The sequence below is a fragment of the Anabas testudineus genome, chromosome 5 (genome assembly GCF_900324465.2).
Source record: "Anabas testudineus chromosome 5, fAnaTes1.2, whole genome shotgun sequence".
NCBI classification, from domain to species: domain Eukaryota; kingdom Metazoa; phylum Chordata; class Actinopteri; order Anabantiformes; family Anabantidae; genus Anabas; species Anabas testudineus.
In genome coordinates this window covers 5,025,026-5,051,496 of record NC_046614.1, presented here as the reverse complement: position 1 = coordinate 5,051,496, position 26,471 = coordinate 5,025,026, and the positions used below count along the sequence as shown (strand labels likewise).

The following is a 26,471-nucleotide window of genomic DNA, read 5'->3' as shown; positions in this document are numbered from 1 at the left end:
TCTCACGGCTGCCTCAGGCCCCAGGGTGCTATTAACTCTCAAACGGCTCCCCGTGCCACAGCCTCGTTCACAGCCCTCATCTATCTGCCAGACATGTGCTTCCTTGTTTGTTTTCTCCCGCCTGCTAGACGCGGCTGATGATATTGAGCTGTGGCGACGGCGCTCCTCCATTCACGCCGGATGAATCAATCACTCCTGCGTGCTCCCTGGTCCTGTTTAGTGCCGACAGAGTCTTTTCAACTTCAATCAATGGCTGGGCTTTAGAAAAGGGTTCATGCTTTTTCTACTGTTTATTAGGTAAAAAATAGCTCCCTCAAAGTAGCTCTGTCAGGCACTGAGTGATACACAGCCACAATGACAGATGTTTGTCAGCCTGCTGGAATGGCATTTCTGTTTCACTGATTTGAGCCCAACACAATGTGCACAATGTGCTGATGAGAATAGGGAGAATAGTAGACAAGTTCTACATTTGAGCAGTCAGTGTACTGAACTGAGTTAACAGACGCTGTTGAAACGCCTTGAATAATTAAGAAGGAACAAGAATAATTGATATCAAATCAAACACCATTTGCTCAGAGTAAAAATTTATTTGTATAGCATGGAGGAAGCTCGCATACAGTGCAGCAGTAAGAAAGAAGTGAGACAAGAATAAGAAGGGAAAGGCTAGAATACCTCTTCTTCAGTCCTCTTGCTTCATCTTCAACCTTCTACTGAAAACTAAAAGCATACACTTGTTCTTCAAACAACCACACTTATAAGATGTGAGCATGTTTATAATTTTGGAAATTGAAAATATAATTTATTTTGGAAAATTACTTTAATCAGACAAAGGTTAAATCTCTAAAATCTTTGTTTCAAAGCAATAAGAAAAAAAATCCCAAAATAAAAATCATACAAAAAAACAAAACACATTTTTTCACTTACATGACATTTGTAATTGGAAACTTCTATGAAGAAGTCACTCTCATTATCATCATCTCTTCGTCATCGTCCTGTGTTTGGACGATAAGCAGAGGATTTCGGCGAGAACTCAGCTCTAGTATAGTCCCACTGCTGCACCTCCCAGATGTTTCGTCAGTCTCTGTTGCAGCGTTACTCAGCTGTGAACAGTTTCTCTCTGCTTTGTAGCAGGAATCTTGACAGATACTGAGCTCCCCCAGCTCCTGGATCAGCTGTCTGGAGCCTTCCGAGGCTGAGGGGAGGGCGTCAGCTTTCCTCTGGGCTAAGAAGAGTGTGCATGTGGGCTCCTGGGGGATGGGAGAGGCAGCGGAGGTGGGTTGGGGCTGGAGAGGGCTGTCCTTAGTCATCTCTCCTCCTTCTCCTCCCCCTCCTTCCTTGCTGGATTCGGTGCAGCCTTGCCCTTCAGCCTCAGATTCCACGCTTTCATCGGACGACTCGCTGCTGCTGCTTCTGTCACTGGAAGTGCTGCTGTCACCGGAGGATATAAGAGCGCTCTTAGGTGCTCCTTGCTCTTCTTCTTCTTCGTCTGCCACCATTGTTGCTGCCTCCTCCAGCTCCTCAAGCTCAAGCTGCAAGTCTTTTTTCCGCAGGTAGGCTTTTTTTAACGTTGCAGCCAAGCCTGTCACCTTCTTGGACCTGTGAGGACGAAGAGTTGAAAAAGTTATGTTTTCGTCATAAAACTGGTAAAGACAGAAAGAAACAAGATATGCTTCAACAACTTCATCAATGGTACCCGAGATGGAGAGAGTGAGGCACCACGATGTCTGATCGACTGCCTCCGCGTACTAAAGACATAGCCACAGGATAACCATCTACAAATCTAATACCCATTAACCAAATCCCATTCTCATCTGAATGCTAAGCAGACCGTGATTTGCAGCAGTGTGGGGGGCTCAATGAAATATGGAAATATGGATGTTTAATAATGTGGGGAGATGAGCAGCGCTGATACACTGGGCTTGGGCTCTTCTTCTCCCCCTGTCGCTGCTCTCCCTGCAAGAGGTGATAAGAGACTGAGAGCGATTACAGCGACAGGCAGACCCCTCCTTCTCCTCCACCTCCATCTGCGCACACACACATACACACACACACACACGGCTAAGCCAATGGTTAGAGGCTGCACACAGCAATGCATGAGGAGAGTTTGCAGGGACTGGTACTACCCAGATAAAGTATGTGGACGTTGAATGAACTATTTCACACCATATAAGTTTTGATTTTAATATTAAGATTTGTGCTATTTTTGAATTATTTCAATAGTCAACATGCCCTGAAAATATTTTAATGCATGTCAGAGAGAGACAAAGATTCTTATAGCCTGATTTAAATTTTATCTAACAGTGAGGCTGGAATAGGAACAAATAGGAAGGATGAAAGCAAACTGTGAAAACACATCCTGCGGAACAGAAGCACGGCAAACCCAGAGAACCCGCCAGACTGCAGACAACTTCACATTGTTAAATAGTGAAAGGCTGAGAACGGTTCCAAATTGCAGTCCTTCACTAAAAGATTAAGATTCAAAGAATGACTTCGTAAAGAAGTACATTAAACAATGTTCCATCCTGTAGCCTCACTTTTATAGTTGTGCAACAGAAGAAGACACAAGAGACTCCTAACAGAGAGAGGTGGTGTTTTGTTGCTGATGAATGTCCTCCTACAAGGCCCCATTTGTGTAAAGCCATCAGATTGTTGGGAGGCCCCCGCCTGCACATTATTCACGCTGGGGATGCCTCCCATGCTGCCAAAAACTTAAGTGCTTGCTATTTGTCCCCAAGTCCAGATAGGGCATGTGTGTTGCCCCCATTGCCATGGTGATTACGAGCTGACCTCTGCGGGTCACTGCGATTCAGACTAGGTCCATTCAGGGTGGGATAAAGTGTGTGTGCTATGCTGGTTTGTGTGTGGAGGGTGTGTGTGTGTGTGTGTGTGTGTGTGTGTATCTGGAGGGGCTACTCTTCCGCTGCCATTCACATTTTCACACTCGGCTCCTGTTGCCCTCTCTGGCCCAATTAACCCACTGCTGAGCAAGAGGATGGCTCCTCATTACTGTGCAGCCCTAATGAGCTCCCCATTCTGGGGACTAAAGTGTTTATAGAAGTGGTATGTAGGGACTGTGTATTCATTTTAGACCTCAGGAGGAACTGTGTAAACAGATCCTAGAGTTGTGCTGCATCATATGGACGCACACTTCTTCCATTAAGAAGAAGAAAAATAATCCTTTTTCACACGCATCTTAATCCAAAATGTTTTGACACTAATCAGTCCCAATGGCGCAGAATTTCTAAACCCCAGTGAAAGTCCATCTTCCTGCACAAGACACTTGGGCAACTTGCCAGCTCAAAATCTGGAAAGACTTCCTGACAAGTCTTTACCCATGGTTTTGTATATTCTATAAAACATTACACACAAAACAATCCAAAGGTAAAAGTTCTATGCAGTATGAAGAGGAAAGAGTCAATTAAATAGCTTCTTGTTTGAAGGACATTATGTACTGTATGTTCTGTGATGTCAGTAAATCCCTTCTAAAGCCTAAAATGTGATTACTCTAGTGGACCTTGAGCAACATTTATTGTTGTGCCGTTCAAGTCCCGTCCTTGTCTGCTCCCCTATTCTACAACATCGGGATGGCTGCTGTAGAAGAAGAAAGCAGGCAAATTCGAACAATAGGTGGTTCACTGATGTTTTCTGTCTTTACATTAGTAAAGTTTGAAAATTCCAGAGGCCTGTGCCAGGCCTCATTCACTGATGTTACTACAGAGGTTTGTGGCAGTGCTCAGGGTTTTTGTGCTACTTTCTGAAGGAAGCATGAAGTGACTCCAGAACGTATAGGTAGCGTAGTCTAAGTGTGATATATTTTGTTCCTCTGTGCCACCGAGCTCCTATTAAATACATCAGTAATTCAGACCACTGGAACTGGGCGACTTTTATTGATTGAGGTTACTTTGTATCATGTATCACTAAGCCAGAGGAAAAGCGAATCATTAGGGATCATCCCCTGTGCGCAGAACATACCGGCACTGAATTTCATGGCAATACATCCAACTGTTGCCGTGATACTCCAGTCTTAATCACAGTGGTGGACTAACCAACCAATCCCGCCATCCCTAGACCATTAAGATAAGAGCGAATGATGTCTGTGTGTGGGACGCTGATTTTCCCATTTAAACAGTAGCACATGCAACACAATAGCAGGTTTTCTCATGAACTGAGCATTACAAATGACAGATGACATTGGAGACATGCCCATATACAATCACATCAACACACAAACTGTCTGAAGAAGTGACTTTTGTGTGAACACTGACAACTGCGGCATTTTTTAGATAACTCTGTCCAGCAATTTGGTGGACTCCATGTGTTCAGATAGCTACAGTTAAGATCCCCAAGACATATGCAAGTGTAATAATGAAAAATATCTTTTCCAAACAATGACTACAGAATATGAAGACATCAAAGTAACCTGGACTGATGATGATGAGTGTGTGCAGACTGTATAGGTCCCAGGCTCTATAAAATTCACATGAGAGCTTCCTGTAGCGAAAGCCTTCTGTAGCACAGCCATTTCAAAGACTGCTCTGTATTCTCTTTCCCCCGTGGGAAGTCATTATTGAGTTAGATTGGAGAGGCGCACTTGTTTTCTCTTCCCTCCCTTGCTCTGTGGTGGGAGAAGCTCGGCCTGCGGTGAATACAAAGGCGCTGTCCAGGAGGGGGAGGGATAATGTTGTACACAATCCAGTCATTACTACGCCGCTGTTGTGGCTTGCCTTCATTAAACTGAGGAGGGGCGGCTTTTCAAGGTTGGAAAACTTCTGGCAAGACAAAGATGCCTCCATCTGCCAAAGTCCTTAGAAGAGAATGGGAAGAGAGAGAGTGCATGTGTGTACTGTATGTTTGGTGTCCCTGTCTGTGAAAAAGCGGAGCTAAATTACAATCTGACATTTCTTTCATCAGGCTCGTGTTCACTGAAAGAGCAACTCATTCAGCATGTCTGTGCTCTTGAAAACAACTCAGATAAAGTTTGTCTTCAGATGTATAAATCTGTGTAATGTGAGCACCAGATTTCCTCGGAGTAACTCGCAAAATGCATCACTCACTTGCCGAGGGGGATAAAAGCTGACACTGGGAGATGTGATCTGTTAGTGTGACTGAAAGTTGGAATGGTCCAAGGCACTGGATGCCACTCGAACTCCAGAAATGAGAAACACAGATGTATTTATTCAACAAGCCAATGTTCTAGTTCGGATTTATAGTAATAGTAGAAAAGAGTTACTGCACTGTAGCAACACTGATGTATGGTTCATACAGATTTTGCCATTAATATCTGTGGACTGTCAGGTGTGACAGTGAAGGTAATGTAATAAAAATTATGTAGAAATTCCCCAGCGCTTATTTGGAACAGAAATGTAGCCAACCATTCAAATTACTAGCCAATGCATCTGCTGTAAATGTCCATTTGCAGATTTATTAGCAAAACTTTACAGAACAAGAAACAGTTCCTTCTCCACGCTAGAGACATTGCTCTAGGAACTGTTAGTGTTGGTTGGTGCATGACATTTGAAAAGGCTGAAATCTCTCAACAACCAGTGGAGTGGATTGATTAGAAAAGTTTGTACTGAACCATAGCAACTTTTGGCCACCTGATTTTCATGCAAGTATTTACTCATTCAAACATCTCAACACCTGCAGAATTAACCTGCACATAATTCGGTGCAGCTATTCAGCGTTTAGTGACATTGAAGTCTAATAACTTTGATGACCCTTGATCCTTCCTCTTGTGCAACTATTAGATTGACATTTTTGACACCACACATAGTTCCTCACATAAACAAAGTAAGAAGAAGTACGCTAATATATAAGGAGGCAATATAGCCTTAAAACTATACAACAATATTTCAAGAAATGTTGTGGTAATTATACTATTAAGCTATAAAAAACAATACTAAACAACATTTTATCTGTGTGCACTGCAATCACAGATAAAAGACCATTTTCCATCCTTCTTTTCCAGTGAGCTACTTTCCTTAGAGTTTACATGAACCTATGTAACTAGGTCATAGGAAATCCATGTATACTTGCAATCTAATTTTCTCTTTACTTATTTCCCCTCCATCTGTGACTAATTTTAGAAGCATGTTTTTTTTAACTGTAGGACCCATACTGACAGAAAATGCTGTAGAGTGACAGCGCAGGTGGAGAGATCTGTCTAAAAGAAATCTGTGGTAAAAAAGCAAATCATATAGATTTCTACAAGGCAAGGTGTTAGTTTCCTTTTCAGTTGAACTTTAGGTAGACTTCTGACAATATACCTAAGGAAAGCTATGTCATCATAATGCTACACATAATGATACACCACTCAACTATACCAAGAACCTTGACCTTTTCTCATCTTAAACAAAATGGAGTAAAAGCTGGTCATTGCACGTCAGTCTTTAACAAGTTACTTGGACTAGGAACACTGACATAACAAATCAACAACATGTTTATGTGCCTGCTCAATGAGAGCATAGTATGTAAATAATGTTTTCAACACAAACCCAGAGCTACAGATTCAGGCCAGATAATGCCTACTACTTCCATATCTGTCAATGCACATTGTATTTACAAGGGTGACCAAGATTTAACAGTTCACTCGTTGCTTTACTTCTAAATTAGTGGTTTAGATTATTTGGCTTAACTGGTGGTTTGTGTTGCTGCTCAAGTTGGAATCTGTTGAAGTCATGTTTCCAGACCTCAGTTCTTACCTCAGTGAATAAAATATTATAAGAGAAAAAAAGAAAACAATTCTACCAAAAGAATACCAAGGTCATTAAAACCTCATTTTCCCTTATAGGGAAAGTCTGGTGGAATAACAAGGAGAAGGGGAACTAATTCTTCAAAAACACGCCTCAGATGATTCTGTTGTATTTCCCATTTCATCATTTGAGTTTAAAAGGTAAAATTTTAATCAAAAGGCTGCATCTTCACGATTGCAAGCTTTGGTTTGCTCTGTGATCACAAGAGGCAAAGCCCCGAGGCTTGAATTTGAAAGTTTTTATTTTTACATTGTTGTAAGAAAGGCCTTAATATTTAGTTACTACAGTACTGTAGGGACTGTAGATATTTCATATTCTTTACTATTGTACTTACTGTCTCCTCTCTCACCCTTTGGAGGGTTTCACCTCTTTCCCCCGGATTCCAGGCCACATATCAAAGTGTGGACAAGACACTGAACCCCAGACCATGGTGCCTTATGGGGCTGCCTTTCCATGACAATTTCTCCAAGGGGATTAGTAAAGTATGAGTTATTATTATTTGTATTTGTGTAATCTCTTAGACATTTCAATCCTGAAATTGTATCAGTTATTCAGTCTGCCTGCTTTATATGCAATTGTCAATATCCACTGTTTATAAAATGTTTTAAAATGTCTGTATTAGAATGTTATGACTTGTGTTTTAAATGTTTGATAGGGCTTTCTCTAAATGCACGGGCCTGTATCCCTACACTGTAATCACCTGTAACAACTGGAGTGGGCATTTAAAATGTAGATAAAGGAAATTGTGCAAACACAGTGTGTAAGGCTGTGTTTAAGATGAGCCTGTGCTCAAGACAAAAAAAAAAACTGAAGTGGCCTCATGCTGAGAGGAAATCTGTACTACTTATCTGTGTTAGCTGGAAGACATTTGTCTCTTTGTTCTCCCCAGCGGGGCCTCTAGGATATCCTTCGGTGCCAAGGCTAACATCAGATAGAGCCACTCCATTATCTGTTTCAAAGCCCTCTGGACAAGCGTTGTGTGACACTGCCTGGGTACTGGGGAAGTCCTTTCCAGCAAATAGTGTGTTGTCTGTGGGTTTTTGTTTTACTTTAATTCTCAGGGAACAGCCCCTAAACACTAGCAAAATGAAAACACCTATAACGCTCAGTAGCCAAGGGGGATATCTGGGTAACATATCATCTGTGCTACAGTCATACAGAGAGGTGCACTGAGGTGACTTTATCGGCCATGCTTGGCAGGGGCAGTGAGTGTTAACACCATGAACACGTGCACTATCATGACCGCCAGCCTTGGCTGACCCCCAAGCTTGACCTTGTTGCCTTGAGACACTCCCAGTTGTTGGAACTCTGTGTGTTTTTCCCTGAGGTGTAGCTGCTGTCAGAGCTGCCGACAACTCTTCCAAATGGCCATTGTCACGCAAACAATGCAGAGGATGAATGAGACAATAAAGGAAGAGAGAGCATGTACAGTGCTGTAGAAGCTCTGAGAGCTGCTTCACACTCTAAAAATAAAGCAAAAGAAACTGTCTACAGCTTCATTTTTGGCAGCTTCTTTTGTTGTTTTCATGCTGTGCTGCACATATTATTATTATTTTTCCGTTATTCTCCTTCTCTTCAGTGAAAACAACACCCGTCGTTTTTGGGAACTGCTCACTTCACACCTACCATTCACAATTATTTGAGTCTGTCCATTCAGCTGTTACATTGCGAGGCTCAGTCTATCTCCAACCCATTTCTTGTCAAATGTTCCAGTCTCTGGAGGAGCGTGTGATTGTCCAATTCACACATGTTATAGACAAGTCACAAATTTGCTGCACATGAGACAAAAGAGCCAGATTTCTTTTCTCCACTAATGACTTCATCTGGAAACATGAATCTCACCTCACTTCCCTCCCCTCTGACTAACCCTGAAGCACATCACTTTCTGGTAGAATCTAATTGACCCAATTAATAAGGGTGGGTGGGTGCTTTTTAGAGAACCAGTGTTGAAGAAGGAAGCTGTAGCCTTTCTGATTTAACCAAGGTACAAGACCAGGCTTTTGTCAAGTTTTGCCTGCGCTGGCTGCCATGAATCTACCTTGGCCTCTTTCCAAGCTTTTTGATGAAGGGTGGAGAGACAAAGAGAGAAATTTGAGGCAACACATTTTTTTCTTTGCAGTCCAACAGCTCTGTGGGGTGCTGTGGCATCTGAAGACCTTGAAAAGCTTACAGTGATGGTAATGGACTGGAGAGGCTGCTGCTCCATTTGAAATAATGCTCTCCGCTAACAATTCAGAGATAATTAGGATGGGATGAGTGCAAGGGCTGAGTTAAAACAGTTCCCACAAAGAAAGTGTCTTTTTGGAATTCTGGAACGATGACCATTGTAGTAAAAAAAATAGAAAAAACAAAGGCTTCACATCACAGAGACAATGTTAAGATCAACTTGCTTTGAGGTTGCACTCTAAATTTCATAGTGTGGGGGTTCTGCCCTGCCTCTATGTGCAAGAGTAAAGGGGAGAGCCTGCCCTGTAGCTTAAATCATGCTGAAGTTTTTACGAGGTTGTAAATTTAAGGCTGATGTCTCAGCAGTCAGAGGAACTTTAAGAGTAGAAATGCATGTGGGACAGCAAGCAGATTAAATAAATCAACCCCCCAGCAGGCAAATATCCATTAATCGTTGTGTCCATCATGCGCAGCTGATGGTGTCTGCCTCGGCAGCAGGGAGTGACAAGATACAGGGATTGCACCGAGGGTATAGATTACATCTCATCTTACCGCCCAGTTCCCAGAGACAACTCACTTAGCGGAGGATGACAAATCCTGCACGGGGGAATATCTCACACTGAAACAATGCCTACACGATCTGTCATCAAACCTGTCAGACAACACAAAAGGCTGCCACAATAAACCGCATGTGTGATTGCGGAGGCTCGTCCATGTAAAACACAATCGTTCCCAACCTCTCCTGTGCACCTTTGCATTTTCACTGCAGGATCCTTTGAATATTACAACAAGAGAACAGTTTCAGAAACCACAAGTTGAGATTGCATCAAGTTTTTATGGCTGCCAGAATACCTATCCTGAAACAACAAAACACAATACACACTTGGATGCTCTCACAAGACTTAAAAGGTGATAGAAGTGGTTTTATGATAACGTTCTTTTGACAAGATGACAACTTATACTTTATGTAAGGATTTAAAAAAAACGTAACTTTCTTTTTCAATAGGAAAAAACCAAAACAGAAAAGGGGAACTCTAACAATTCAATCGCAAGTCAGTGCTATGAGAGCACGGACCAATCAATTTAATGATCGGTGCAGGCGGAGTAGGAATCTTGTCAGGTCAAGCTGACATTTAGTCCCAATGTACATGGAGGAAAAGAGAGGAAGAGCAGGGAGGATAAGCAGCGCGCGGGGGGCCCCCTCAGCCAAGAAGAAACTAATTGAGTTTTTCAGTGAGTTGACAGAGATTCAGCAGCTTCATGTGCTTACAGTGTGAGATAGAGACGGTGTCTTCATCGGAAAAGTCATCCTACAAACTAACTGGGCATTCAAAGCATTTTTTAGAGCACAACTCAAGACTCCTGCTAGAAAAATGTAGAAATAAGAATGCAAGGAAGGGGGAGGGCAAGAAAAAAAAAAGCACTAAATCCCTGCAGACCTTTTATCGTGTCTGCATCTGGGCGCCGAGCCTACAACATCAGGCACACATTTTTCAACTGGGCTTTTTCCAGACAAGCACACCACTTGGCTGAACCCTGGCCAAGAGTAAAACAGAGCTCATTACTGAATAATGCGCTCGCAGGCTCACATTTGAAATGTGCAAGTAATTGTAAAATATGAACTAGGAGGAGGAGAGACCCATCAAAACCTGTATCATTTGGGGAAAAAGTGCAGAGTTCGCATTTTTGGCTCGAAATGTTAGAGGAGGTTACACCCGCAGTGGATATGAGAAGCCCCAGCACACGTGAGCTTTTCAAAGTTTGATACAGTGTGAATCTGCTGAGTGCAGCTGGCTCTTGGAAGACTCACTAATGGTACTTCTGACACATGATAATGGAGACAAGGGAGATCGCATCTATCACTAGTTTGGTCAAAGACCTGCTGTGACAAATGACTCATCTAATCCTCTCCTCTAAAGCACTGGTGCATCAACGGGGCTGAGTGGCACTTCCCTTGGCTCTGAAGGTAATTCTCTCTAGATGAAGGTTTTTGAGGTTCACATGCATGGATTTGTGCGTGTGTCGGTGAACTTACTTGACCCTCTGGATCCAGATGCAGTAGTCTGTGATGTACAGATCGTTTAGTATGTAGGCCGGGTCGTTCTCTCTGAAGACTTTGTGAATATCCAGCAGGCATTTGAGGACGCAGGCTTTCCCTGTGCACAGGAACACACCATGGCAGGCAAATGGAAAAAGAGTGTTATTCGTGCTCAGTATTAAGAATGACAATGCACTCCAGCTGCTGGCAGACACAGCATGCATCTAAAGGCTCGCCGTCATTGTTCCATACATAAAAGCCAAGGTACAGGATTAGAAGAAAATCCCAGCAAGCTGCAGAGTAATTTGAGTTTAAGAAGAGTTCCTGGATAGGAAGTGGTTCATCTAAGACAAAAGAGCCAGAAGAAGACAACTCTATTTTTGGTCTTCACTCTGTCCATTTAAAGAATATTCTGCTCAGGTTTTCTGTCAAAAATGTGGTTATATTGATTTTTCAAAACTAGCACTCAATAGTTTTGAAGATTTTCCTATTCTAGTCTGTCCAATCAGCTACTGTGCAACATCATATTAGGCCTAAACTGATTCAAAGTAACACAATTTACAGCCACTGCACAATTCAGAGGTAGAATAATCTGTAATGTTTTTCCAACTGTGCATTGGACCAAGGCAAATACAGGTGACTTATCTTCAATTCAATTCAGTTATATAGCGCCAAATCTCATGGTACTTTACAATGTCATGACCTTACAAAATATAACAATACAACTATCTTTATTTTTGCCCAGCACTGAAAAAAACATAATGTAAAGAATACTGTCTGGTCATTCTTTTTACGTTTTTCTTAAAACATTTTGTGATTCTCATATTGTTTTCTGTCTAGTTCTGTTAGATGTGTTTAGATGTTTTATTTTTTTTCCTGTGTTATTCCTGTTATAATCTGTGTATATATTTATGTTTCTCTGCAATTTCCCTTCTAGGAATAAAGTGTCTATCTGTCTACCTGTCTATCTATCAAATTACTATTACAGGTGTTGGAGCCTACTGTTTGAATCAACCTTCAGCCAGACAAATGTGATTGTAATGCACTAATTCTTAAATCTGATTTGCAAAAACTAAGACACAAAAAGGCTAAAGCTGCCCAAAAAACACCAGTAATTACATTACAGAAAACAAAATCAGTTATGAAATAACTTTGCTGTCTGCTCTTATTCCAAAGAACATGTTTGGACATCACAAGAACATTTTTATATTTTGATGATTTAAGCACCAAAACATAAAATTCCTATGACCTACAAGGAATAGGAGTGGAGGCCACACAAATGAAGATAAATCCCCTAAAACCTCAGCACATAAAACCACAACTATCTGCATAGTTAGATACCACACACACCATTCAAGTAAGGGAATCTGAGCTATTTGGGGACTTGGATAAACTGATGCAAACAATTATCAATTAAATGTTCATTTAAAAAAACCATTGCATATACACACAAAACAAACAACAACTGAAAGAGGCTGCAGTGAAAGTCTGGAAAAACATCACAAAAGAACAATGCAAAAGTTTGGGGATGTTAATGAGTCACAGGCTTGATGTAGTTATTGCAACTAAATATTAGGTCTTATTCACTTTAATCTATTTTAAGTTTCCATTTTCCAATAGTTTTGGTCACATGAAAAAAGGTCGTATCCAGACGTAAACATCTAGACATAAAAGCAATGTAATGAAATGTTAATCTTCTCTCACTTTTCCAATACTTTTGGAGGGGAGTGTACAACTTTATTGTTGCTTTACATGTTTTATTAAGTTTGTATAAAGATTACCAAAGTCAACAATGTTATGTTGATACTATAATAAATTATAGTTTTCTTCTGGGTGTTCATGTTTTTTTTAAGGTTTAACAGTAATAGCAAGCCACATTCTATCCTTTTAGATCCAGATGCGTCTATGTGCACAACATTATATCATGCAACAAGGTACTGCACTGGCCAATCATGTGCATGCAAACTCACATTCCTGGTGGATTACTTTGTAATGTGAACGCTATCTTTCTGCTGTCTGAGATCATTGCAACGAGATAACTTTGTTGTAAGTCCTGTCTGGGACTACTACCAACCACTGTGCTGTGTTTAGATGTCTAATAAGCTTTGTAAACACAACCCGTATCCTTTCAGCAGGACCATATTTCAGCACATGCTCACCAACACAGCTTGATGCGTTGTTTAAACATTATGCAGTATGCATGCAGTAAGTATACACAGTATGCGTATACAAATATATCAGACATTTGTCTGGTTCATGTTTTAATCATTGCTTTCTATTATTCAGTTCATCTGATGACTTAAATACATTTTTAAATACATTTTACTACTGAAAAAATGAAAAGAATAGGAGGAAAAATTTTTATGTACTGATTGGTGGGAGCTTGTTGCTACAATGTGTATGACATGATTGTTGATGCCTGCACTTTGACAATGTATTTAAGCCAGCATGTTGCAGCACAGAATCTCAATTTGCTATTCTGACAAATCACTTGTTTCAAAAGTATACAACAAGCCCAACTGCCACAGCACTCTCTCCAATCAGGCATATAAATAGCCTTATGATGTGGCCAACAGTCCACTGAGGGCAAGAGAAAATGCTCCTCTCCACCTCCGTAGAACTGGCTGGCATTGTCCAGAGACATTCCAGTCTAGTCAAAATAAACAGCACACTTGCAGTGAGGAAAACCTTAAACAAACATTTGGTTCTCATTTAAGCATGGGATCGCATGCAGGGAGCTCAGCCCCTCAATTTCAGGACTTGGATCATATGAGGTAAAAGCACACCATCGTCCAAGATCTGACTTCTTTTTCACAGTGAAGATTCATGAGTTGTGTGTAAAAAATTAGGGCAAAGGCTGCTCTCTGCATTTGAGATTTGCAATTCTTGGTGAGATCCCTGTGACAAGTGAGAAAGGCGTGTTAATTAAGCGAGAGCAGGTTATCTAACGAGTGGGGATGAATGTGCACTTCAAATGCACAACAGTAAGTCCTTTATAGCTGATGAATGAACAGACTTGCATAGATGTAGTGGTAGGTGTGAGTGAAACCAAAAACTAAAGCTGCCATTGTGTTCTGCACAAAAATATAGAGATGAAAAAAAAAAAACTGAGGCAGAAAAGTGAACAATTGATAATTGTCTCCACTCCATGTAGCACCTTTGCCTAGGGGCATATATACTATTGTGTTGCATAACGGCTTCTTTTAATAACACTTGTTAACAAGTTGTTGTTTGGCAAATAATGAGACAGATTGCTTTAATTTTGAAAGCTACTGGTTAGTCTTAGTCTTGCTTGATATAAAGAAATTTCAGCTGCCCATATTGTGGCATCCTTTGTCCTCTTTTTGGCCACATAATTTTCCAAGTGTTGTCCAACAGGTGACAAATCTGGACAGCAGGAAGGTCAGTTTCGCACAGAGCCATGCTGTTGTGATACGTGTAAAATGTGTTTTGGCATTGTCTTGCTGAATTAAGCAAGGCCTTCCCAGAAAATGATATCATGTATGTTGCTCCAAAACCTGTATATTGTACATCATTCAGCATTAATGTAAAGTTATGCATGCCGTGTGTGCATTAATGCATGGCCAAACCATAACAGATGTTGACTTTTGAACCATGTGATGATAATAAGCTGTATGGCCCTCTGTCCTCTTCAGCCTGGAGGCAACCATGATTTACAAAAAGAATTGTACATTTTGACTCATATGATCACAGGACAGTTCAATCCATCTTAAATGACCTTTCCCCTGAGAAGGTGACAGCGTTTCTGGATTTTCCGAGCTATAAGGCACTCCGGAGTATAAGTCCAGAAACTGTCATTGAATGATCTATTTTCGAACTTTTTTCACATATAAAGCACACCGGACTAAAAGGCGAAACAAAACAATCAGTCAAACTTTACTCAACGCATTCACAACAACTCCCAAACTTGTTCAGTTATAACTTTATAACTAGCTTTTAAGTGCACCCTATAGCTCGGATAATACAGTGTATATATATATACACACACACTATATATATGTATATATACACCTGAGAGACTGGCCATCCATGGCTATTCAATATCAGTTTTCAACCTTGTGGCTTAAGTACAGAGATTTCTGTGGATTCTCTGAATCTTTTATTGACATTATATACTATTGATGACTTTCCTTGTCCTTGCAATGTTAGACTGAGAAAAGTTATTCTTCAGTTGTTGAACTATTTGCCTATGCAGCCTTTCACGGAGTAGTAGACATTACCCTATCCATACATCTGGAAGACTCAGAGCTATTGTGATACTGACTCGATACAAATTATTTGTGAGTTGCAGACTTTGTAAACATGCACTTCAGTAGCAAGGTTACTGAGACAAACCAGGTTTCTCGGGTAATTGGGGAACAAGTTTTCAATGCCCTTAAGAAACCTCCCTACTGGAAATCTGTGCATACATACAGCATTGGATTTCTCCTCTTTCTTTGAATTATTCTAGAAGCATGGTTCACAAATTCTAACTGTATAAGGTAATTTTTCTGAATCTTTTTTTGTGATACCTGCGTTGGGATGAGACAGACATGGTGCTCCTTTCACAGCACAAATTGTCCAAATAAAAAAGAAATACATGATGAAGAGTGACTTATTTAGACATCCGAGGGAAACTTTGTGTTGGTTTTAGACATACTAGCTTTGAAAATAAGGCAGCATTACTCTGTGTAATGATCTCTTCTTTCATCCAGCCACAGCTCTCTGCTGATAGTAATCGAGTGCCTGCAGCCTTTGCCACACGTGTCCTTGTAAAAATCTTGTTACAAACCTGGTTACGTGTTTAGATGCCATAGTAATCCGAGTTCCCTGAAAGAAATCTACCTGAGGTTTCTCTAATCCCCTACCTCAATTACGGTAACCAGGTTTCCAGTTTACATGAAAAAGAAAGAAATCAGCTTACTCGAGAAACAGACGGTAACCTGGTTATCTGAGTGTGTATGTTGTAGAGTTACTGGCAATGGAAAAATATATTTTGTGGTTTCAGCTACTGATATGTTTCTTAGTACTATTTTCAATCAAATATAGAGTTTTGTTTCCAGGCTTTTTGGAAACAAGATTGACATCATCTAGATGCTTTAAGAACATAATCAAAAATAATATAGTTGTATGTAGATAAGGGAACAATGAACAAAGCAGAGTATAAGAGGACTAACAGAAACAATTTCATAATAAAACTTATCTTGGAATCTGCATCATACTATATTTAAACAAATTCACATCATGAAACATCTCATATGCCACTTATTAGCATATGATATATCATTTATAGGACTTTTAGGTCACACGAAAACCGATTTACAATTTACTTCTCCCTGGAAGCTGTAGTATAGCTTTATCGTTACTGAATCATGTATTTAAGGACATTTTGAGGTGTTTTTATTTTCTCATAAGCACAGCAATTAGTTTATGAAAATGTATATGTTTGGATGTTGGAAGTGTTATAGGTAACATGGCACTAAAACATTCATAGAATTATTTCTCACTTTTTAATCCAAGGAGGAATATACTGTATGTCCATTTAAAAATGTAAAAAACTGCATTGTGGTTCAGTTCTTCCGTGATTTTCCATGAACTAGGTCAGTGTGCTTTACTTGACCTAAAATTGGACTCCCACAGTTGAAATTACCAAACCTAAATGAATGACAGCAGAGGTGCAGAGTTGATACATCTGTAACAAAGGGTTCACATCTGTAATTTCTCAGCATATCTGGTCGGTCTGATCATGACAGCCGATTCTACCTGCAGGCCTCTCAGGCGCTTTGCTCCCCTGTATCCTTGGCCAGAAGCCCTTTAGTTACATCTACAGTGCCTATAAAAAATACTCACCCCCTTGAATGTTTCATCCTTTTATTGACATTATAAATCAATCATGGTGAATAAAAGTTGTCAACTTTGACAAAAGAATGTCATAAAAATACCTCATTAATGCCAAAGTGAAAACAGGTTTCTACAGAGTAATGTCAATTAAATAAAAATATGTAAGGTGAAATCAGTCTTTGCATTACTATTCACCCTTTTCAGGTCAGTATTTAGCAGATGCACCTTTGGCTGAAATCACAGCATGGAGTCTATGAGGATAGGTCTCAATTAGGCTTGCACATCTGGACACTGGAATTTTTTGCCATTCTTTATCAGGTTGCGTGGGGATCGGGTGTGAACATTATTTTTGTATCCATCCCCTGACTTGTGCTTTTTAATGACCTGTTCACTGAGTTGCTGGGAGTGGTCTTTTATCTCCATGGTGTAATGATAGCCAGGAATACTGATTAACCAGTGACTGGACTGGTGTCTTTATACTGCTATCACTTGAGACACATTCACTGCACTCACGTGATCCCCATTTCACTAATTGTGGGACTGCTAGCATCAAATATCTGGACCTCTGTTGGATTAGGGGACTCTTTTTAAAGGGGGTGTATATTAATGCAAAGACTGATTTCACCTTACATATTTTTATTTAATTGACATTACTTTGTAGAAACCAGTTTTCACTTTAACATAAATTAGGTATTTTTCTGACATTTCTTTTGTCAAAGTTGCCAACTTTTATTCACCATGATTGATTTATAATGTCAATAAAAGGATGAAACATCTAGGGAGGTGAATACTTTTTATAGGCACTGTACTTACTGTAGCAGGAAGGTAGAGAAGCTCCTTGAGAATACTTACCATGCTGCCAGAAGGTTACTTAAATATTTACCCCCGGATAACATATCCTCTAAGGGCCTTAACCTGTGTGCTGCCATTAATAGGTTTGTTTTACTAATACCTATGAATGTTTGCTTTCGCAGCCACTTAAATGAAGTGCCTCAAAAATGGAGCATGCATTTCCATTTGCCTTATCCTGACATATTAATTAGTGTGCAAAGTAATTCTGGGCGGAAATACACCCTCAGACACATGCCAGCCCAAATTACTGTAGTGTTACAGTTCATTAAGGAAAGGCTCCATTACTCATACTTCCCTAATGCTTGCAAATAATAACTGTTATGAGTCGGGAATGAACATTATGAAAAATAACAATGAAATAATTTGCTCTTTTTCCTTAATATGCTGACACGTATAAACAGAGCTTATTATTATCAGCTGGCTGACAAAAAAAGAGTCCGAGTGTGATCTTGTGTGAGCTGTGAGGAGACACTGGAATCATTTTCAGGCTTCAGGATGAAAATGAAACATGTAGTTATGGCAGAAATTGTGTTTCTGAAGTATGAGAATGAAGGTGAGTGAAAAAGAGTGACTCTTACTGCTGTTTCCTCGCTCTCCTGATCAACTCATCTTCCTACTTAATGAGGCGCGGAAATGTTAATCTGGAGCTTAAAAGGCTTTTAATTTGCTGTCATTTACTGGTGGTAAAATCATCACAAGCTGGATAATCTTAGCCCTCACACATCCTGAGTATGTTTACACTGCGGAGTTTCATCTGTCCGCAAGGACTTTTGATTTAAAGATTACTGTGAGCTTTGAGATATCAAAGTCAGCAGTCTATTCTCAACTAATTCCCATCTTGCTCCCCAAGGATGTAGGGAGCAAGATGGGAGCGAGATATTCCTCTCATTTAGCTGGAGGAATATTACTTTCTCACACACGTTGTAGCATGCTCATGATGCACGTGTCCAGCAGGTCGTTTCTTGTAAGCAATGTACCACGAAAGGCTGTTCACCAGCTACCATTGGCAATCAACTGGCATCCCACTGCTAACAGTCAGGCAGCGGACTCTCTCCGACTCCACACTCCACAACCTTATTTACATATAAAAACACCACTCAGAAGAAACCATGGGGTGGACAAAATCAATTAACACTAATTAGCTGCGATCATGTTCACAGCGGAGTGAAATGAATCCACACTAAGAGGATTTAGCTGAAGCTGATAGTTTTAAGTGCAAAACCACAAAACCCACAAAGACTGCAGGCTCGTGAACATGTAGCACACGCTGAGAGGTCACTACCAGTCTGTAGAGGAGAAAGGTCACTCTGTGTCTATGACCCTGTGTGTGTATGTGTGTGTGTGGGCTGCTCATACAATGCCATTTTTTGGGAAGGGAAAGGACTCACCTGACTGTAAAATATTTGTTGTGTCATGAACAGCCGCAGAAACCATGGCAAAGTGTCTGTAGAGTGGGTAGCATAATACCCTCCGTCCAAAAGACACCAGGACATCTTGCAAGGAGCTGTATGTCTGCAAAACAGAGAACCCAGCACTGAGAATGCTATTCGACACAAAAACAGGCTGTGTTCTTATTCAAGGACACACAAGACCTGAAAAGAAAGACACAACTGTTATTTAACAGTTTGGTTCAGGCAAAGACTTTAGCTTGTGAGTTTTCCATCCCGTCTTTTTCTTAGGTTGAATCTGGCTTCCATTTGTGTGCACTGCAGCTGCCAATGCTCTAATTACTCCTAACAACTCCTCATTTATAGAGCTGGCAAAATAGGGGCTCACAACTCTTAAACACCTCTGCAGCCCTGTCCTGTTAATTGCTGCTTCTCTTTAATCACTGCCTTTACTCTCAGATTTTCTCTGCACTAATGGACACACGGCCCGAAGACAGAAACAGAGATTTTTTTTTATCCCGTGTTTCTTTTTTCCCCTTCTTTCCTTTGTGGCTTGTTAAGGATGTGTTGCGAGCTTGCGAGTGCGTGTCATCAGGGATCATGCTCTCCCTTGGGCTTGTTTAGTAGGAGTGTAAATAAGGTCTGCTGCTGCGGAGGGGGGCATGTGGAGGGAGACTCACAGTCACACCAGTGCAGTCGACTGATGACAAGTAAACATGCAGCAGATGGAGGGAGGCGGGGGATGGGGGGTAAAGGGAAAGGAGAATGTTAGGCATAGGCGAGTCGAGAGAGACAGGCAGCGAGAGCATGAAAAAAGAGATTGCGCAGAGGAGGGAGAATGGAGTGAGGAAGCAGAGCTGATATCCGTGGTGACACACAGACAGACAGGCAGTCAAAGACAGGGAGGAATTCACTGAAAAGCAGAAGGTGAAGGATAGAAGAGAGGGAGGAGAAGGGGGAGGTGAGGAGCGGGGAATCGAATCTGTCAATAGGAGCCGACAGCTCTGCTGACGGACTGATGAGAAGTATAGAGCTGCCAGGTGGGTGCATACTGTTCTATACTCCACTGTCGCCATAGCAGAAGAACTACTGCCTCTCAAACTGTGGTCAAGGTCCAGGGAAAGCAAAAGTTAATTCCTTCAATAGTGGTTCCAGAAATGATTTAATCTCCTTTGCTTTTTGCACATTTTATCCAGTTGTAGTTAATTTTAAATAAATAAAACTGTCATTTTCAAACCCTTTACTGTGGCACTGCATATTAGGATCAGTGGCCTTATATTTGCGTTAAATATCCTTATAACGTATCCAGAATTTGACTCGTGTCCACCTATGGTAAACTAGATTGACTGGACATGAAGTAGTGTAGACAGGCACGGTGTGTAAAAGATCCCACAAGTCAGCATATCAGGACAGAAGATAAGTCATGAAGTCCAATGAACTCTCTGTAGACCTCTGTAATAAAATTGTGGTGAATAATACATTGGGACAAATGTATGAAACCATTTCTTAGGGTTTGACTGTCCCCAAGAGCACTGTGGGCTCAATAACCATCTGACTTACCACCATACAGCCTAACTGAGTAGCCAGAAGAGCATTTGTTGGGGAGCTGACCAGGAATTACTAGGTTAAGTAGTCTGGACATAGCTGGATATAAGACACAGATATGAAGAGGGGCTTTATGAGATTTATTGGCCCTAATGTGGTGATTTGGGGCTACCTCTTCCTACAGCAATGCCTAAGGCAATTACTGCAAATACATTTTTTCTTCCACAATTTGACCTCCAATCCACACTAAGCCTCATAAGCAGTTTTCACAACATGAAACAGATGTTACCCTACCAGCTCAGTAACACACAGACCAAGTAATGTCCAATTGAGCCCTTGTGACATTTCAGCAGGTAAGTGTCTGGAGAATTCAGAAGTGGGCAGAGAATTAGGCATTGTCAGCCGATCGGCTCAGCACAACATATAGGAAATCTTCATCATACTTTCTGGTGTTGTGCCACACTTCTCTCTTTGAGGAGAACCTGAGTTATATACACAACATATTGTTTCTAATCATGCAACAGCATCTGCTTCAAAGTGCTGTAAAAAAACACAGATTTTTGCAGCGCCCTTTTTGTGTCATGTTCTGCTTCATGCACGCTTTAATCTAAACAGACTATTGAATGAGTGAGAACAAGTGTTGCGCGCTACGTGTAAGAGGATATCTGATTCTTTGAACACTGTCCAGAGTTCATATGTGAAAACAGCTCACAAAACTCCTGTGTTGCAGAACCAAAACACTGTTTTACAAAACTACAACCACAAAGATTTCACTGCTGAAATGATGTTATTAAAAACCTTTTTATGACAAAACTTCAACAGTGAAATTTCAACGTCCTCACAACGAAGCACTTTTCCACACCAATATTGTGTTCTCACATTACAGGACCCTTTTCCAAGAAGCAGGTTTGCTGAGTAATCTGGATAATGTTATTGACTAAAACACAAAACCTTCTCACACCTGGAACAGGGTTTGATGTAACACAAACGGTTTCGCATCACAGTTTACTCAGATAAAATATCCAGATTACTCACCTTACAACCAGCTTCTTGTATTAGAGGAACAGACCCCAAAGACTATAACTAATCTGTCGTTATGTTTATATGATTGAAGAATAAAAAAGTAGTAGTGCAGGCACCTAAGGTAAAAAGTCAAACTGAGAACAGTTTGCTTTTGACTGTACAGAAATAGTAATATGAGTGATAAGGGAGAGTAGGAACAAAGGTATAACGAGCTGAGAGCAAACAGAAGAATGTACCACTTTCAACCACTTGAACAAAAAACACCAGATTTAAGTGTCTCCTCCTGTTCTGGCATGTCAGTGCAGAAAATTATTTTAAAATGCTGGACTGGGTGGAAACCTGTATGACTCTACAGCATTTTTAAAGTCTCTCCTTCTGGTTGTGGGCATGCTAGACACCATCAGGGCACTCCTATTTCTAATGCCACTCAGACACACACACTTCACGCTCAGTAATTGTCTTGTGGCATCTACTCTTTGAATCAGGAACACCTGTTAGTACTATTGCACAGGTTATGTGCCAAGTCCAACGATAAATAGCCCCCTGTAGCTCACTTTACGGTTCCATTTAGCACCATGGATAGAACTTGGACCTGAAATGTTTATTTCAGAGAAAATAACAGTGATGGAGTTTGTAAAAATCATTCTCTAATGTGTCTTCCAACATTCCTTCCACTGCCAACATATTTATACGGAGTGAAAACCTGTCAAAGACTCTTATTCATCATCTAGAGCCTCTCTAATCATTTCATAACACATCCGAGCTATTACAAGCTGAACCTCTATCATAATATCTTCATCTAGATAAAAAGACTCCAAGGCCTGCTACACTTTCACTCTACATAAGTCTTATGTCGGATGTTGGCAAGGATGCATTTGAATGACAGTCATAACTCGCTTCCTGAATGTAGCTGACATTTTAGCGCCACGTTGTCGGACACGGCGAATATCAGTATAAGAGAGAATGATGAAAAGTGCTGTTAGACACTTCAAAAAGCATGTTTTGATTTGTTGAATTTGTTTAATTAAAAATGTGTATTTATTTATTTGTTTGCTTTGTTCTAGCTGAAACTAGGGAAGGGGATTGAACCTGAAAATTAATGAATACATACAAAATCAATTGATGGTAAAATAATAAAAGAGGGAAAATGAAGCACATCCACATTGAGGAGTCTATTTACTAAAGATTTTAATGTGCCAAAGAGTCCAAAAGCAATTCTTCACATTTACATTTAAGATAAATCAATGTTTTGTGCAAAAGTCTGGTGCCATAGAATTATTTTCAGCCATTCCTGTTTAAAAACACAAAACATTTGCAGGACGGAATGGGTATGTACTGTGTATATTTAGTAGATAGCCTCAGGACCAGATTCATAACTGCAGAATGACCACTGCAGGAGACAAAGCTTACTGTACAAACTGGCAAAATGTTTATAATCTGCAGAATTGTTTTAATGGATACAAACAGAGGGAAAGAGACTATTTGAAAGAGAAACTGTGCAAGACAGGCATAAAGCAAGAGAGAAACACATGGACTACAACATTACTTTTTCTCTACACCACAAGTCCCAAAACCAACAATGCTTTAGTTTCCTTAGTGGCCTCCTGTCTGTTTTACCTAACCTTTGATGGCTCACAGTTGCTTTATTTCAGTACCATACAAAAAAATCATTATTTTGTTGAACTGACAACATTAGGGTATTTCATTTTTCCTATTTTGAGTCTGTTTTAATACAGAAGTCAGGTGCCCATTTGATGCTGTAGCTGTCGTCTCTCTCCAGAAAATGCTTCCAATATAACTGATAGGGGACAAAATCCACTTCAAAGTTTATCCTTTAAATCTTTAAATGTACTATTACAGCTGCATAAAACATTTCCTTTTGTGCTACACTGCTTCCTGGACAACAGGTTTCACAACAGCGTAACATCACATTGTATTTGGCTGCACCTGCAGCTGGGTTCATTTACATTTGTGGGCTTAAATAAATACTCAACTAAACTGACTAATTGCAGTGATGCAAACTTTGCTACAGGTTTAGTAAAAATCTCTCGGTCATACATTAACATCAATAATGGTGTCCAGAAAAAGATTAGATAATAAAATATGTTGTAATATGTTTAATTGTGCACATGCTTGCCATTTTATAAACATAAGTATGCAAGAGTAAATCATGCACTGGAGCATTTTTATTTCTTTGTGTAATAAATGACTCACCTCCAGCCAGCAGAGAGTCCCGCTGAGTTTTCTGATTGTCCATGGTGACTCTACCTGAAGAGGAAACAGCCGCTCATCATCACAGCCACAGACAGGAAAACTAACTAGGAAATACTACAAGAACATGTAGGACAATAAAATCTGCTTGGACAAAAGCATGCAGAGCAGCTGCTCAGATTTCTGTTCACAAAATAAAACAGTGGGAGACTTGCTCAGGGATTTCTTCAGATTACAGTATTCCAAATGGAAATTAAAATGTTCACATATGACAGGTTGCGTTTTTCACAGCTTCAATCAAACATTCTGCCGTGTGAAATTTCTCTGGTATTTCACACATGCTATGAAGTGCTTTTAACAATGAAATCAGCCTCGCTCACCTTGTCTGTCTCGAGCTACCTTAGAGGAATGACACAAAGAGGCCTGGACTGAGCTCTTGGATCTGCTGGTAATCTCTTAAGGCTCTGAATGAAATGGAAGGGGGTCTAAAGGATTTGAGGATAGAGGGCTTTGTCATCCGAGGCTAAGTGCTGCTCAGGAGGAGTTGCCTCTCACACACACACACACACACACACACTTACATTATGCTCTCCCTCTGTTGAGCGCACTTCGTAGCAATACGACAACAGGATGTCCACGAGGCTGAGCCATGCTTGGTAACGGGACATCTTGTCTAGCAGGTAAGAGCGGTTGGTGAATTTTCTCAGTTGCTCCTTCTCTCCATCAGTGAACAGCATGGCTGCATGAGAACGAGGATTTTACAGTTAGATGTGCCACTTCAAGTCAGCACAAGACTCAGTGTGTGTTTCTCAAAGGACTGAGAGAGAGCTGTCATGAGAGCTGCAGAAGAATCCAGCAGTGGGTGTGGGAAGAGGCAGTGTTGGTTAGGTGGTAGCATGCACTCTAGTCTAAGGGGGTGTAAATGACTTTACAAACTCTGCACTGCACTAAACCAACATTCCTTATGCACGCTTTTCAGCCACAAATTAGAAATACAAACTAATGATTTTCCAGTTAAACAAATACTGAAACCATCATGCATCAACGTAAAGGGCACAATGCTTCATTATAGCACTAGTGTGATAAAGCAGCTTAATAGAGTGGATTTTCTTGTTCTAAATCTTTCAGATTACATTCAAACTAAGCTGGCTAAATCTGAAAAAGTAGAATTTTCTCTCAGTTATGCTTGCCATGCCTTTTATACTGTAGATAGAGATCCTGATATTTGCCACAAATTCTTGACAAATCTTGCTCCCTTTTCCAGGGACACATACCCAGGATTTTTAGCATTTGTGTGTTTCTGGGTGCACTCGTGTGTTCATTAACAAAAGAATGTTTGTAAAATACAAACAAAAGCACCTTTTTAAAATTCTCATTAGCATCACAATACCTCTGTGTGAAAACGTTAATACAATCGTGCACAATCTCTTTGTTTTTTTAGATATATAGTGAAAATCTAAACAACTGATGGACCAATGATAATTTTCAAAATCCCAAATAAATCCTGGGATCTCCTAAATATTTATTAATTATGACATGAAGAGTAAATTAGATCTCTTACATACAAATAAAAAAAACTTTCACTGTTCTCCATTTGGTAAAATCTGTAATGGTAGCACTGTTTCTAAATGAGCTCAGACATACTTTTCAGTACTGCAATCTTTTGTTGCTTTTTGGCTGACATACACAGCAGCAAGATAAATCTGCAATAAGTCACTGTTATTTGCTTGGCTGATGTATGGGTCCAGTAGTAAATCAAAAAAACATCCAGGAGGAAAGCTCCAACCCAAAATATCACAGTGCAGAACAGTAAGTGCATATAAAGTACAGATGAATAGAGCTGATAGCTAATTATGAAACATTGAGTAATTGTGCAATTTATAATCCAAACACTCAATTACTCATTTTGATAATTTATAAATTAATCAACTATGTAAATAGTTTAGCTGCAGTGTTAGCTGTAGTGTAAGGTCAGCACTAAGATAGTCACATAAAAACTAGTTTAAAACTGTCAAATTAAATATTCTGAATTTATTTTTAAGGATTTGTTCATCTACAAATAGTTGATGTAGTCGACTACACTTAATGATCAAAATAATTGCTGACTAATTGTGGATGCACATTATTTTCCCACATTGCGTTTTTCATTATTCACACATTTTCCAGCTTGAAGTTTAGAGAATTATGATGTCCCCAGGAAATTTGACCTCTAGAATGGTGCATTCTCTGCCACGTACACTGCTTGTCCAAAAAAAGGTCAACCACCTGGATTTAACTAAGCAAATAGGTGAGAGACTCCTATTTAATAATTACTGTATGGATGATTATTTTTCAGCTGGCAACAAGTTATTTAACAATAACTGAGTGAGTAGCTTCTCATTTCTTAAACAACCAAGGAAGACACATCCCGAGGTCGTGGAAAAGATGTTAATCTGTTTCAGAAGGGTCAAATTATTGACATGAATCGAGAAAAGGAACCATCCGAGGAGACTGAAACTAGTAAAACTAGGTTAAGAACTGTCCAATGGAATAAGGTCATGTGGTCTGATGAGCCCAGATTTACCCTGTTCCAGAGTGATGGGTGTCTGGGTAAGAAGATAGGCAGATGAAGTGATGCACCCATCATGCCTTATACCTACCATTCAAGCCTGAGGG

The 26,471-nt window shown here is 40.2% G+C and overlaps 1 protein-coding gene across 1 annotated transcript in view; it reads right to left on the bottom strand.

The window, feature by feature from the left end:
• Positions 1–562: 562 nt before the first annotated feature.
• Positions 563–26,471, bottom strand: part of shq1 (SHQ1, H/ACA ribonucleoprotein assembly factor) — a 38,029-nt gene continuing 12,120 nt past the window's right edge. The window contains exons 8-12 of the mRNA XM_026348924.2: positions 24,398–24,555; positions 23,820–23,873; positions 19,038–19,161; positions 10,954–11,074; positions 563–1,596 (exon numbers count right to left, since the gene is read on the bottom strand). Coding sequence (XP_026204709.1) covers positions 948–1,596; positions 10,954–11,074; positions 19,038–19,161; positions 23,820–23,873; positions 24,398–24,555 — 1,106 coding nt within the window. The 3' untranslated portion in view covers positions 563–947. The remainder of the gene's footprint in view (positions 1,597–10,953; positions 11,075–19,037; positions 19,162–23,819; positions 23,874–24,397; positions 24,556–26,471) is intronic.